Here is a 16,028-nt window from a genome sequence, read left to right on the forward strand (position 1 = left end):
TCAGCGCAATCTTCACTTTTAGGGAGGTAAGCTTCCAAATGGCTTTTTCTCTGGAACTCAATAAATTGGAATGCTCCATAGCTTTATGACCTGGATGAGAATTGTCAATAGGTTCCCAGTGATGCTGTGGGGCCAAACTTAAGATCTATGCACCAGCTAGAGGAGCCTCTGTGTTCTTTGAGCCCTGCATTTGGAGAATAACTATGAATTGTTGTACAGTTGGCTCTAGCATAGAGACTCTTTTTTTTAAAATTGTTTTCTCTTTTTCACTAGATGCCATTCACTAGAAAGTCCTTCCACATGGAAACTACTGACCATATTGAATGGTAGAGAAAGGAGATTCAGAGTAAATTATAAATGAAGAAAACAAAAGTTACAGCCCTATAACTGATACTCCCACAGCTAAAGCTGTGTGGAAGCATGGAGAATGTTGGAGGACTTGCAAAATTTGGTTGGATCTCATTCCTCCTCAATGCTCACATAATTTAGTACTTAATATCCTCATGATTTCATAGATATATTTTTCTAAATACTTCTTAATTAAGTTGTGTGAATGTGTGTAACTCTGTGAATGTCTCTGTTCATGTCTCTCTTTCCATGTATATTTTTCTCTGTCTCTGTGCCTACTTGTGTGTCTCTGTGTGAATGTTTATGTGCATGTTTCACTCTGTATGTCTAAGTTTCTCTTTCTTTCTGTTTCTGTCTGTCTATCTATGCCTCTCATCTCTTCTCATTTCTTCTCCTTGTTTACCTTCTTCTTCTATTTTTTTCTTCTTTGCCTTATCCTTCTCCTCCTTATTCTTCTCTCCTTCTGCTTCTCCTTTTCCTTCGCCTTCTCCTCCTACTCCTTTTTCTTCTTCTTCTTCTTCTTCTTCTTCTTCTTCTTCTTCTTCTTCTTCTTCTTCTTCTTCTTCTTCCTCTTCTTCTTCCTCTTCTTCTTCTTCTTTCTTATTCTTCTTCCTTCTTCCTTCTTGTTCTTGTTCATCTTGTTCTTGTTCTTCTTGATCTTGTCCTTCGTCTCCTTCTTCCTCCTTCTCCTTCTCCTCCTTCTCCTTCTCCTTCTCCTTCTCCTTCTCCTTCTCCTTCTCCTTCTCCTTCTCCTTCTCCTTCTCCTTCTCCTTCTCCTTCTTCTTCTTGTTCTTCTTCTTCTTCTTCTTCTTCTTCTTCTTCTTCTTCTTCTTCTTCTTCTTCTTCTTTGCCTTTGACTTTTCCTTCTTTCATTCTCCTTTTCTCCTTCTCTCCTCCTTATTTAACCTTCTCCTTTTCTACTTCTCCAAGTCCTCCTTCTTCCTTTTGCTCTTCCTCTTCCTCTTCTTTTGTTCTTCTTCCTTCTCCTTCTCCTCGTCGTCGTTCTGCTCCACCCATTCCTCTTCCCTTCCTTCTTCTCCTCTTCCTCTCCATATTCTTCTCCTTCTCTTTCTTTTTCTCCTTCTACTTTTTCCACTATCTCACCCTCCCTCACTCCCTCCTACCCTTACCCTACCGTCCCTGATGCATTCACAGATTCTCCTCCTTTACTACTGGTCATTTGAATTTTGTCTTGCCAAGCTATGAAAACAAGGATGGTCTCCTGAGGCATCCCCTGTTGCTGGTCTTTTCCATATGTCTTTTCAATTGTACTTTCACTGTTTTCCCAATTTCTTCTAAGATCATTTTATCCCACCCCACCTCCATGCCTTGATTTCTTATGGTGGGAGTCTCCAGAGTTTCAAACTCACATCCTCTCTGCTGGTGTTCTGCCTGAGAAACCACAAAATCTGGAGGCTAGAGTTAAATTTGATCATTGAGCTTGAGGCATTGTGCTATGTACAAAATGCCTGGTCTCCAGTCATGCTGAAGTCCTTAAACCTGATGAAACCTAATGGGTCGTAATTTTCATCAACATGGGAAGGAATGCATTTCCTCAGTATTTGTGGAACCCTGGCTGCTGGAAAAGTTACCAAACCCACAAGCACTCCCGCCCAGCAGTGGCTAATGGCTAACAGTCACATACAAAATGACCAAAGGTTCTGATCTTCAGGTTAGATAACTTCCTGTTTCCTAGCAACAGCAAGATAACAAGCCCAATATATGAGAGGCTACTTGGCCCTACATCAGTCTCTCCCTCCCTCCCTCCCTCTCTCTCTCTCTCTCTCTCTCTCTCTCTCTCTCTCTCTCTCTCTCTCTAACTTTTACAATCCTTACTCTCTGTAAACTTTTACCTCTTTCTCTAAGTGTTCACCTTTCTTACTCTCTAACTTGCTTTCTGTCCTTCCTTCTATGTCTTTCCCCATCTCTCCTTTTGGCCATGGCAAGTCTAACAATCTTTTTACTCTTTGTTTTTCTCCCTGCTGTCTAAAATAAAGCTCTAAAACATTAGACTGTCTATGTTTTTTAAGGCCCAATAAGGGATGCCAGAGACAAAGAATCTGGTACCATTGTCTTCCCCTAGTTCACGCCCATCGTGTAGTGTCAGTGGATTTACACAGCCAGATGCACAACCAGGGATGCATGGTAAGTATCCTTCACTCCTCCCATGTCAGCCTTCACAGAGCACAGAACCTTCTTCCGTCCATGTTCTCTCTCACCTCACCAACTTCCCCTACACACACAGTTTCACACTGGACACTTAACATTACTACGAATTTTTAAAATGTAACTGCATTTAAATTTAAAAATCATTTCCTCATTTGTGTTGGTAACAATCCAATGCTTAACAGATATTTGTTAGTAGTGCTTACCTGTTGGCATTAATACCATGAACTTCTTATTAATTCTGGTGCTATGTGATTTTTTTTTCCAAGCAAGATGAGGACTTGAACAATTTCTGAAATCATGTTTTTGGACTCACAGCACTTACGTGATGTAGTTCTAGTTTCCCAGAGACTTCCAGTATCTGTGATGAGCCATGAACTTGGGACATCTGCAGCATGACCCAGAGTTTCATTGGGCTGAGCAGAGAGATCCCAAGATTTGATTGCTTTCTCTGTCCAAAGTATATAATATGCGATGAAATTACAACTGCATAGTGGTTTTTATTACTCTGTGTTATTATCATTTCAAATCCTCTTAGTTCTTGGCTGAGTTGCTAAATGATACCTTGTTCTGTGAACCAGCTGCCACTTTTGTTCTAAAGAGATTTGATGGATCTTTTCAGCTTTCCTAGTTCCATTTACTTAGAAAGGTAGCTTCTCTCTGAGGTTATGGTCTCAGATGTTGTTGGATGTTTCAAACCTTCCCTGGAATGTCTGGGACTCTGCAGAAAAGGAACTAAGACTTTTGAAACAAAAGCGAGGAACTACTTGGTGTCTTCTTCTTGTCTTGTGAAAATTCTGAGATCCATTCTTACAACTGGAAATATTCAAACACATTAAAAGTATTCTACAATGAGAAAATCAACTGCATTATAATCCTGATACTTACTGACACATGAGTTATAAGGATGTTCTTTATTAAAAAATCAATTAGTTCTTAAACCCTTTATTTCGTTCTAGAACACATTTTCCCCCTTTTAACAGCTGAAAAATCTATTTTACTTCAATTTCATTTTTAAAAATCCATATTATTTTAAAAATTTTAGTGATAATTGTAATAAGTATCTATAAAGTGTGGCAGATGGATCATGCCCCCTCTTTCTGTGGCTAATGGAGTGTTATTTTAAAAAAATTCTTCCTAATGAACATCTATTCTTGTTGTTGTTTTTGTTGTTGTTGTTATTGATGTTGTTAGAGGTTATTACTTGACTTTAGGAATGTTTAATGCTAATGAGGGTCTTATTGTTCTCCAGATGTCTCCTTTCACCCTCCCCAATATATATAATATATATATATGTTTGTAAAAATGTGGTGAGTCCCTGTATGCACATTATCAAATGTTTCTGATTCAACTTGTGCACAAAGCAATCTAGATTCTGTCTTTTTACATTGGTGTTCCTTTGCAGGGAAATGAAATACCAAAGCCTCTCTGAAAGTAAGGATTTTTCAAAAGTCTCATTTCCTTGGGAATTCTAAATAAAAGTTAATATTCATTTTGGAGAATGTATTATGAGCTTGTCAAGGGCATTTGAATATGAATTTCTTTCCTCTTATGTTTATTTTTCCTTGGTGACTTGAAGTGGAAACTACTCACAGGAAAAAAAAAGAGGTATCTAAAACTACTTCTCATTATCTCACTTTCTTTAAATTGAGATTTCTGATGTTGAAGAGGAATGAAGTGAGTGTGCAGATTTTGTCCACATAACTCCTAAAACAAAGAGTCATGTTCCACAAACACATGTATTCGACACCAAAATGAAATTGCATGGGTCCTGGCTGAATCTAAAGTCCCTGTAAATGAATGTGTGTGTGTGTGTGTGTGTGTGTGTGTGTGTGTGTGTGTGTGTGTGTGTGTGTGTGTGTGAATGTTTCCATGTGTGTGTGTCAGTGACTCAGTATATCTAGGTATATATGTACATGTGTGTGTTTGGATTTTATTGCTGTAAACAGACATACTTACCAATGCATGTTTTATTAGAAAACCATTTAATTGGGGCTGGCTTACAGGTTCAGAAGTTCAGTCCATTATCATCAAGGTAAGAATATGGCAGGATCCAGGCAGGCATGGTTCATTTGGAGCTGAGAGTTCTACATCTTCTTCTGATAGCTGCTTGAAAATGAATAGCTTCCAGGCAGTAGGCAGAGGGCCTTAAAGTCTGTTCCCACAAAACATCAAATATGTTTTTGAGTGTTTATGTGAGTATTAGTATGGGTTTTATTGCCATGAAGTGTCACCAGGATCATAGTAAATCTTGAACACTTTGTAACTTCTTTTCAGAGGTTTACTCCATTATTGTCATGGCTGGAAACATGGTAGCCTTCAGACAGACAAAGTGCTGGAGAAGGAGATGAGTTTTAGGTCTTGATATACAGGAAGCAGATGGAGACTGTGTCAAACTGGGGATTGCTTAAGGACAGCAGAACTCCAAGCCTACCACCACATTGTTACATTTCTTCCAACAAGATCACACCAACTCAACAAAAACACATATCCATCAGTGTCCCAACTACTCCACCAATGTCACACCTCATGAACCTATTTCACACCTCCTGAGAGTGCCACACCTATTGGCACTATTTATTTGGGCCCATTAACACTATTCTTAAAACTGTTCAATGGACAAAAGGTAACTTTAATGAAAGAAATAAAGAATGTTTCAAAAAATAAACAGGAGTATGTATGTCTTGGTTACTGTTCTATTGCTGTGAGAGACATCATGACCAAACCAAATTATAAGAGGAAACATTTAATTGTGTTATTAGAGTTCCAGAGGGCAAGTCCAGGATATCATGGTAGACACCATGGCAACACAGAGGCAAAACATGTAGAGCAGTAGTTGAGAGCGAACAACTTATGATGGAGATGGCAGAGAGTAATGAAAGAGGGAGAGAGAGAGAGAGAGAGAGAGAGAGAGAGAGAGAGAGAGAGAGAGAGAGAGAGAGAGAGAGAGAGAGCCTGATGGGTTTTTGATATTTCAAGGCTCTGTGACAACTCACCTTTAATAATAAAACAACTCCTAATTCATTCTAAACAGCCCATCACCTGGAAAACTAACACATTTGAACGTGTGATCATTTGTGGCCCACAATTACATCTTCACTGTTTTATGAGAATGAGGTAACACATAAATTTAAGTCTGGAATTTCCAGGGAATACACAGGCTTAAATGGTACATAGGTATGTTGGGAGTCAGATGTTTGGAGGAGAGCCAGGGAACAGGCCATGGGGAACTTTTTTGATGGTCATCTGGGGCACTCAACAGAGACCTCCAAAGGATCACAGGATTCATCACAGGCAAGGAGTGCTCAGGGAAAGCACTCAGGATCCAAGCCCCACTATATATTATCTCACAGTATACTCATTTTCTCTTTTAAATTACTCTTTGACCTGATCGGCTGGCTATTTGTTAAGAAACCAAAGAACCTAATGTGGATATGCCCAATTTAAACTATTTGCAGAAAATTTCTATTCTTCCTGTGTCTCCTGCTTCACATTTTGAGAACTTCATCTTAGAATTCATTTATTCCTCAGTGTCCTCTACTCCTTTTTGTGTCCTTTATTGTATTTAAAGGTAACCATCAATTTAATCTTTCTTAACTTCTTCCTGGTCTCTTTTCTGCATGTTAATATTGGATTTCTTAAAAAGATATCTTTTTTTTTCTTTTTTTTTTCCATTTTTTATTAGGTATTTAACTCATTTACATTTCCAATGCTATACCAAAAGTCCCCCATATCCACCCACCCCCACTCCCCTGCCCACCCACTCCCCCTTTTTGGCCCTGGTATTCCCCTGTACTGGGGCATATAAAGTTTGCAAGTCCAATGGGCCTCTCTTTCCAGTGATGGCCGACTAGGCCATCTTTTGATATATATGCAGCTAGAGTCAAGAGCTCCGGGGTACTGGTTAGCTCATAATTTTGTTCCACCTATAGGGTTGCAGATCCCTTTAGCTCCTTGGCTACTTTCTCTAGCTCCTCCATTGGGAGCCCTATGATCCATCCATTAGCTGACTGTGAGCATCCACTTCTGTGTTTGCTGGGCCCCGGCATAGTCTCACAAGAGACAGCTACATCTGCGTCCTTTCAATAAAATCTTGCTAGTGTATGCAATGGTGTCAGCGTTTGGATGCTGATTATGGGGTGGATCCCTGGCTATGGCAGTCTCTACATGGTCCATCCTTTCATCTCAGCTCCAAACTCCGTCTCTGTAACTCCTTCCATGGGTGTTTTGTTCCCAAATCTAAGGAGGGGCATAGTGTCCACACTTCAGTCTTCATTCTCCTTGAGTTTCATGTGTTTAGCAAATTATATCTTATATCTTGGGTATCCTAGGTTTGGGGCTAATATCCACTTATCAGTGAATACATATTGTGTGAGTTTCTTTGTGAATGTGTTACCTCACTCAGGATGATGCCTTCCAGGTCCATCCATTTGGCTAGGAATTTCATAAATTCATTCTTTTTAATAGCTGAGTAGTACTCCATTGTGTAGATGTACCACATTTTCTGTATCCATTCCTCTGTTGAGGGGCATCTAGGTTCTTTCCAGCTTCTGGCTATTATAAATAAGGCTGCTATGAACATAGTGGAGCATGTGTCCTTCTTACCTGTTGGGGCATCTTCTGGATATATGCCCAGGAGAGGTATTGCTGGATCCTCCGGTAGTACTATGTCCAGTTTTCTGAGGAACCGCCAGACTGATTTCCAGAGTGGTTGTACAAGCGTGCACTCCCACCAACAATGGAGGAGTGTTCCTCTTTCTCCACATCCTCGCCAGCATCTGCTGTCACCTGAATTTTTGATCTTAGCCATTCTGACTGGTGTGAGGTGGAATCTCAGGGTTGTTTTGATTTGCATTTCCCTGATGATTAAGGATGTTGAACATTTTTTCAAGTGCTTCTCTGTCATTCGGTATTCCTCAGGTGAGAATTCTTTGTTCAGTTCTGAGCCCCATTTTTTAATGGGGTTATTTGATTTTCTGAAGTCCACCTTCTTGAGTTCTTTATATATGTTGGATATTAGTCCCCTATCTGATTTAGGATAGGTAAAGATCCTTTCCCAATCTGTTGGTGGTCTTTTTGTCTTATTGACGGTGTCTTTTGCCTTGCAGAAACTTTGGAGTTTCATTAGGTCCCATTTGTCGATTCTCGATCTTACAGCACAAGCCATTGCTGTTCTGTTCAGGAATTTTTCCCCTGTGCCCATATCTTCAAGGCTTTTCCCCACTTTCTCCTCTATAAGTTTCAGTGTCTCTGGTTTTATGTGAAGTTCCTTGATCCACTTAGATTTGACCTTAGTACAAGGAGATAAGTATGGATCGATTCGCATTCTTCTACACGATAACAACCAGTTGTGCCAGCACCAATTGTTGAAAATGCTGTCTTTCTTCCACTGGATGGTTTTAGCTCCCTTGTCGAAGATCAAGTGACCATAGGTGTGTGGGTTCATTTCTGGATCTTCAATTCTATTCCATTGGTCTACTTGTCTGTCTCTATACCAGTACCATGCAGTTTTTATCACAATTGCTCTGTAGTAAAGCTTTAGGTCTGGCATGGTGATTCCGCCAGAAGTTCTTTTATCCTTGAGAAGACTTTTTGCTATCCTAGGTTTTTTGTTATTCCAGACAAATTTGCAAATTGCTCCTTCCAATTCGTTGAAGAATTGAGTTGGAATTTTGATGGGGATTGCATTGAATCTGTAGATTGCTTTTGGCAAGATAGCCATTTTTACAATGTTGATCCTGCCAATCCATGAGCATGGGAGATCTTTCCATCTTCTGAGATCTTCTTTAATTTCTTTCTTCAGAGATTTGAAGTTTTTATCATACAGATCTTTCACCTCCTTAGTTAGAGTCACGCCAAGATATTTTATATTATTTGTGACTATTGAGAAGGGTGTTGTTTCCCTAATTTCTTTCTCAGCCTGTTTATTCTTTGTATAGAGAAAGGCCATTGACTTGTTTGAGTTTATTTTATATCCAGCTACTTCACCGAAGCTGTTTATCAGGTTTAGGAGTTCTCTGGTAGAATTTTTAGGGTCACTTATATATACTATCATATCATCTGCAAAAAGTGATATTTTGACTTCCTCTTTTCCAATTTGTATCCCCTTTATCTCCTTTTGTTGTCGAATTGCTCTGGCTGATACTTCAAGTACTATGTTGAAAAGGTAGGGAGAAAGTGTGCAGCCTTGTCTAGTCCCTGATTTTAGTGGGATTGCTTCCAGCTTCTCTCCATTTACTTTGATGTTGGCTACTGGTTTGCTGTAGATTGCTTTTATCATGTTTAGGTATGGGCCTTGAATTCCTGATCTTTCCAAAACTTTTATCATGAATGGGTGTTGGATCTTGTCAAATGCTTTTTCTGCATCTAACGAGATGATCATGTGGTTTTTGTCTTTGAGTTTGTTTATATAATGGATTACATTGATGGATTTTCGTATATTAAACCATCCCTGCATCCCTGGAATAAAACCTACTTGGTCAGGATGGATGATTGCTTTAATGTGTTCTTGGATTCGGTTAGCGAGAATTTTATTGAGGATTTTTGCATCGATATTCATAAGAGAAATTGGTCTGAAGTTCTCTATCTTTGTTGGATCTTTCTGTGGTTTAGGTATCAGAGTAATAGTGGCTTCATAAAATGAGCTGGGTAGAGTACCTTCTACTTCTATTTTGTGAAATAGTTTGTGCAGAATTGGAATTAGATCTTCTTTGAAGGTCTGATAGAACTCTGCACTAAACCCATCTGGTCCTGGGCTTTTTTTGGTTGGGAGACTATTAATAACTGCTTCTATTTCTTTAGGTGATATGGGACTGTTTAGATGGTCAACTTGATCCTGATTCAACTTTGGTACCTGGTATCTGTCCAGAAATTTGTCCATTTCGTCCAGGTTTTCCAGTTTTGTTGAGTATAGCCTTTTGTAGAAGGATCTGATGGTGTTTTGGATTTCTTCAGGATCTGTTGTTATGTCTCCCTTTTCATTTCTGATTTTGTTAATTAGGATTTTGTCCCTGTGCCCTTTAGTGAGTCTAGCTAAGGGTTTATCTATCTTGTTGATTTTCTCAAAGAACCAACTCCTCGTTTGGTTAATTCTTTGAATAGTTCTTCTTGTTTCCACTTGGTTGATTTCACCCCTGAGTTTGATTATTTCCTGCCGTCTACTCCTCTTGGGTGAATTTGCTTCCTTTTTTTCTAGGGCTTTTAGATGTGTTGTCAAGCTGCTAGTATGTGCTGTCTCCCGTTTCTTCTTGGAGGCACTCAGCGCTATGAGTTTCCCTCTTAGAAATGCTTTCATTGTGTCCCATAGGTTTGGGTACGTTGTGGCTTCATTTTCATTAAACTCTAAAAAGTCTTTAATTTCTTTCTTTATTCCTTCCTTGACCAAGGTATCATTGAGAAGAGTGTTATTCAGTTTCCACGTGAATGTTGGCTTTCCATTATTTATGTTGTTATTGAAGATCAGTCTTAGGCCATGGTGGTCTGATAGGATACATGGGACAATTTCAATATTTTTGTATCTATTGAGGCCTGTTTTGTGACCAATTATATGGTCAATTTTTGAGAAGGTCCCGTGAGGTGCTGAGAAGAAGGTATATCCTTTTGTTTTAGGATAAAATGTTCTGTAGATATCTGTCAGGTCCATTTGTTTCATAACTTCTGTTAGTTTCACTGTGTCCCTGTTTAGTTTCTGTTTCCACGATCTGTCCTTTGAAGAAAGTGGTGTGTTGAAGTCTCCCACTATTATTGTGTGAGGTGCAATGTATGCTTTGAGCTTTACTAAAGTGTCTATAATGAATGTGGCTGCCCTTGCATTTGGTGCGTAGATATTCAGAATTGAGAGTTCCTCTTGGAGGATTTTACCTTTGATAAGTATGAAGTGTCCCTCCTTGTCTTTTTTGATAACTTTGGGTTGGAAGTCGATTTTATCCGATATTAAAATGGCTACTCCAGCTTGTTTCTTCAGTCCATTTGCTTGGAAAATTGTTTTCCAGCCTTTCACTCTGAGGTAGTGTCTGTCTTTTTCCCTGAGATGGGTTTCCTGTAAGCAGCAGAATGTTGGGTCCTGTTTGTATAGCCAGTCTGTTAGTCTATGTCTTTTTATTGGGGAATTGAGTCCATTGATATTAAGAGATATTAAGGAAAAGTAATTGTTGCTCCCTTTTATTTTTGTTGTTAGAGTTGGCATTCTGTTCTTGTGGCTGTCTTCTTTTTGGTTTGTTGAATGATTACTTTCTTGGTTGTTCTAGGGCGTGATTTCCGTCCTTGTATTGCTTCTTTTCTGTTATTATCCTTTGAAGGGCTGGATTCGTGGAAAGATATTGTGTGAACTTGGTTTTGTCGTGGAATACTTTGGTTTCTCCATCTATGGTAATTGAGAGTTTGGCCGGGTATAGTAGCCTGGGCTGGCATTTGTGTTCTCTTAGTGTCTGTATAACATCTGTCCAGGCTCTTCTGGCTTTCATAGTCTCTGGTGAAAAGTCTGGTGTAATTCTGATAGGCCTTCCTTTATATGTTACTTGACCTTTCTCCCTTACTGCTTTTAATATTCTATCTTTATTTAGTGCATTTGTTGTTCTGATTATTATGTGTCGGGAGGAATTTCTTTTCTGGTCCAGTCTATTTGGAGTTCTGTATGCTTCTTGTATGATCATGGGCATCTCTTTTTTTATGTTTGGGAAGTTTTCTTCTATTATTTTGTTGAAGATATTAGCTGGCCCTTTAAGTTGAAAATCTTCATTCTCATCAATTCCTATTATCCGTAGGTTTGGTCTTCTCATTGTGTCCTGGATTACCTGGATGTTTTGAGTTAGGATCCTTTTGCATTTTGTATTTTCTTTGACTGTTGTGTCGATGTTCTCTATGGAATCTTCTGCACCTGAGATTCTCTCTTCCATTTCTTGTATTCTGTTGCTGATGCTCGCATCTATGGTTCCAGATCTCTTTCCTAGGGTTTCTATCTCCAGCGTTGCCTCGCTTTGGGTTTTCTTTATTGTGTCTACTTCCCCTTTTAGTTCTAGTATGGTTTTGTTCATTTCCATCACCTGTTTGGTTGTGTTTTCCTGCTTTTCTTTAAGAGCCTGTAACTCTTTAGCAGTGCTCTCCTGTAAATCTTTAAGTGACTTATGAAAGTCCTTCTTGATGTCCTCTATCATCATCATGAGAAATGTTTTTAAATCTGGGTCTAGATTTTCGGTTGTGTTGCGGTGCCCAGGACTAGGTGGGGTGGGAGTGCTGCGTTCTGATGATGGTGAGTGGTCTTGATTTCTGTTAGTAGGATTCTTACGTTTGCCTTTCGCCATCTGGTAATCTCTGAAGCTAGCTGTTTTAGTTGTCACTGTTAAGAGCTTGTTCTTCAGGTGACTCTGTTAGCCTCTATGAGCAGACCTGGAGGGTAGCACTCTCCTTAGTTTCAGTGGGCAGAGTATTCTCTGCAGGCAAGCTATCTTCTTGCAAGGCAGGTACCCAGATATCTGGTGTTCGAACCAGACTCCTGGCAGAAGTTGTGTTCCACTCACTAGAGGTCTTAGGATCACGTGTGGAATCCTGTGTGGGCCCTTGCGGGTGTCAGGCGACTCAGCTGGCAAGGTAGCCGGGGCTCGAGTGGAGTGGAAGGGACTTGTGCCCCAGATCAGGCCCGGGTAGCCTGCTTCCCTATGTACCGCAGTCTCAAGTTCCGCGAGATTGGATTGGGGCAGGCACTGTGATCCACTCACCAGAGGTCTTAGGGTCCCGTGGGGAGTCCCGTGTGGACCCTTGCGGGTGTTGGGCAAGACTCTGCTGTCAAGGTAGCCCGGGGCTCGAGTCTCGAGTCGAGCGGAAGGGACTTGTGCCCCAGATCAGGCCCGGGTAGCCTGCTTCCCTATGTACCTCAGTCTCGAGTTCCGCGCGATTGGATTGGGGCAGGCACTGTGATCCACTCACCAGAGGTCTTAGGGTCCCGTGGGGAGTCCTGTGTGGACCCTTGCGGGTGTTGGGCAAGACTCTGCTGTCAAGGTAGCCCGGGGCTCGAGTCACGAGTTGAGCGGAAGGGACTTGTGCCCCAGATCAGGCCCGGGTAGCCTGCTTCCCTATGTACCGCAGTCTCAAGTTCCGCGCGATTGGATTGGGGCAGGCACTGTGATCCACTCACCAGAGGTCTTAGGGTCCCGTGGGGAGTCCCGTGTGGACCCTTGCGGGTGTTGGGCAAGACTCTTTAAAAAGATATCTTAATGAGAATAGAGAGATGACCATGTTGTCAAGAGCATTTTTGTATCGCAAAAAAACAGGATTTGTTTTCTTGAATTCATATCCAATGGTTAACAATCAGCTTTAATGCCAGCTCCATGGGATCTGACAACTCATGTCTCTGTGGTCACCTATACTCTCAAGCTCATGCCCTATTCCCACCCATATAAATAAAGATAATAAATCTTAAATGAGAGACAAGTTTCATTTGGTTTCATTATTCAAATGAAACCTTATTTTGTCTGATTTCTGAGTCTCTTTGGATCAGTTTTCTGGGTTGCACTTTGTGTAACAAGTCCACATTCCTTTTTCCTATCACTCTTTCCCCAACTTGTTGTTTCTCCCTCAGACTTCATACCAGAGATTCTATCTATGTCCTGTCTTTCTCCCCTTCTTCCTAAAAATCCATCTTTTGCTGCCATCCCTGCTCCTCTAAGTCATATCTCCAATTCCTTGCTCACTATGCAGACCACAGAAGCTAAGTCCTGTCCATTTTAGCCTGTGTGATATTAGATGTATGCACTGTTCACAGCCTGAGTTGCAACTTTCATCTTCCTTTGATGTTCTTTCCACCATAGTCCATCTCTTCCAACAAAGTGTTCACTAAAAGCATGTCATGTCACACGTACTAATTTTTAGAACAAAACAAATTTTATTGACAAAGATACTGAGGTTGTCAAAGACCCATAGGTACCCAACACAGGAAAACAAACATTTTTTTTTTCAATCCTATAAGTTTACATTTCTGTACTTTGTGATTTTTTTCAATTTAAGTGATATTTGACACCAGAGTATAGACATAGATATGTAGGTCACCAAGAAATTTGATAAAGTACACGGTAGGATTGGCTAGATCTTTGTAAACAACCTTTCCGAACTTTTTGGATCCATCATCTCTGGTGTACTGCACCCAGGTACCTATTAAGAAGTCATTTTCATCACCTGATCTCGCCTCAGCCAGAGGGGTCTCTGGAATGATGTGGAGGTTACCTTCCTTGTAGTCATCCAGGAGCTGATAAACGTAGAGGACCGGATCATTCTTGTAGGAAATGTAAAAATAGTCCTGTAAGAATGGCACCTGGGCTAGCACCATCCCACTCCAGTTGTCCTCAGAGCCATCTTTCCCCTCAAATTTGTGTTGTACCTTTCTGCCAACCAGGGCTCTGGCGAGGTGGACATCCCTCACCTGAGGAAAAACTACTTTGTGAGGCAAGACCTTAATATTTAAAATCCTCTCATCGCTGTGGAGCTCCTGTCCGTAGACACTGTCAATTCCGTCGTACTTCACCAAATAAAGAGAAGGGTTTGTTGGCAGTTGCCCTAGAATGATGGCCTTCCAATGGGTGACAGGCTCATTACCTTCCTTCCACCCGTGAGAAATTCTGCAGCCAACAATATTCCCCAGGGCCTGGGAAGAAGGCTTCCTCCTACTCTTCTTCTTGAGTGATATCATGCTCAGACTCTTCAGAGGTGTTGTCTTCTACCTGGCTGTAGACCTGTTGTGCTAGATCACACTGTCTTGTGGCTTCCATTCTCTTCAAATATCATACTTGCCCATTGCCTGGGACTGAAGATCTTGCCTGTTTAAACCAGACACAATGCTGTTGCCTCTGTCATATATATGAATTCCTGATGGTCAATGGATATGGGTTGGGAGTGAATGCTGGACCAAGACTCTTCTCTAAGAGAACTTCTGAGAAGGTGAAGAAGACTATGCTAAACAGTTTTGAGCTCCTAAAATTAATTTTATAAAAATAAGAAGTTAATAAGTCAGCCATGGTGGTACACACATTTAATCCCAGAACTCAGAAGTCAAGGACAGGCAGATTTCTAAATTAGAGACCAGACTGGTCTACAAAGTGAGTTCCAGGGCAGCCAGTGCTATAGAGAGGAACCCTGTCTCAACAACAACAACAACAACAAGTAAAAGAAAACAAACGAAAATCAAACGAAAAACAAACAAAACAGAAATACAAACAAAAAAATAATAAAACAAACAATCAAATGGAGAAGTTAATAGGAAGTGGTGGTGACCCATAACTTTAATCATAGTACTCAAGAGGCAGAGTGAGGCAGACCTTAGTGAGATAAAGGCTAGTCTGGTCTACACAGTGAGTTTCCTGACAGCCAAATCTAAACATACAGAAACTCAAATAAAATTAAACAAGCAAGCAAACAAACAAACAAAGAAACAAAGAAACAAGGGAAACAAGGCAATAAAAATAGTGTAATTAACAAGTAATTCTCTAGAGCTCAGAATAACATACTCAGATCAACATTTATTTCTTCAGCCCTGAGTTAATTTGCCTCTGATGAGTATCCTCTCCTTGAATTTCTATGTCAATTTAGGTTGTGCTATGACTATTACCCCCAATGATCAAGAAGAAGAGAAAAAAAAAGGGCCAGAGGGGTCACCATGACTCTCTTGTACTTGTAAGCTCTGAGCTAAGTCCTTGTATTCACAAATATCTTCCCAGGGACACAGCACACCACTGTCCTTCTTTATTGTTTCTCCTGACCCAGCTTCGGAATTATTTGATGAAGCCATTGCATCACTGAACTCAAGAACATCTCAACAAGTTGAGGCAATATCAGCCATTTAGCACTAATATTTTCTAACGTACACATGGACAAAGAGGAGCTTTGGCATTTTAGTGGAATTGTGATCTAGATATTGTTAGCAAGGATAATAAATTCAGGACATAAACTAACCTAGACCAATCATTTCCCTTGCTAATAAACATGGGGAAAGTAGAATGTACAGCAACTCACTGTAAGAGAGAAAATTTTTAGCTTTCTGTAGCTATGAGGGTCCAAACTACTTCATAAATGTACTTACCCATAGAAAAATATCCTAGATTTTATCTATCTCCTGATTCAGATTCTATCTCCTGATACAGACCAGGCACCAAAAGCCTGTGGGAAAAAAAATGACCTTGCTTTGACACACCACTGTGAAGATAGTGAACTCACCTTCAATGGATTCTAGAGCCTCCAAGTGGAATAGATGCACAACCTTCAGCCAGTGCTCTGTGACATCACCCTAGTTCAGCTTACATCATAGAACATCAGGCTGGTTCCTTCCCTAGTTACACTCATAAACGTTCAGCATCTCGACTTTACCTTTTCATATGGCCTCCTAGAAATAATAAATGAAATCCCAACTGAAAGGCCTGATGATCTGAGTAATATTCTGCCAAAGAATTTCACCCTTGCATTGTTTTTATTGTTTGGTTGTTGGATTTTTATTTATTTGTTTGGTTTGTGTTTTGTTTTGTTTCATTTTTGTT

The 16,028-nt window shown here is 40.3% G+C and overlaps 1 protein-coding gene across 1 annotated transcript; it reads right to left on the minus strand.

Moving 5' to 3' along the window:
• Positions 1-13,373: 13,373 nt before the first annotated feature.
• Positions 13,374-15,703, minus strand: Gm21724 (predicted gene, 21724). Its single transcript, NM_001373907.1, has 2 exons — positions 15,578-15,703; positions 13,374-14,472 (listed from the first exon to the last, which is right to left on the minus strand). Exon 2 carries the CDS (start codon positions 14,189-14,191, stop codon positions 13,508-13,510), a length of 684 nt encoding a protein of 227 aa, NP_001360836.1. The 5' UTR covers positions 14,192-14,472; positions 15,578-15,703; the 3' UTR covers positions 13,374-13,507.
• Between the last annotated feature and the right edge of the window lie 325 nt (positions 15,704-16,028).

This window comes from Mus musculus, chromosome Y, assembly GCF_000001635.26.
Source record: "Mus musculus strain C57BL/6J chromosome Y, GRCm38.p6 C57BL/6J".
Classification (NCBI taxonomy): Eukaryota; Metazoa; Chordata; class Mammalia; order Rodentia; family Muridae; genus Mus; species Mus musculus.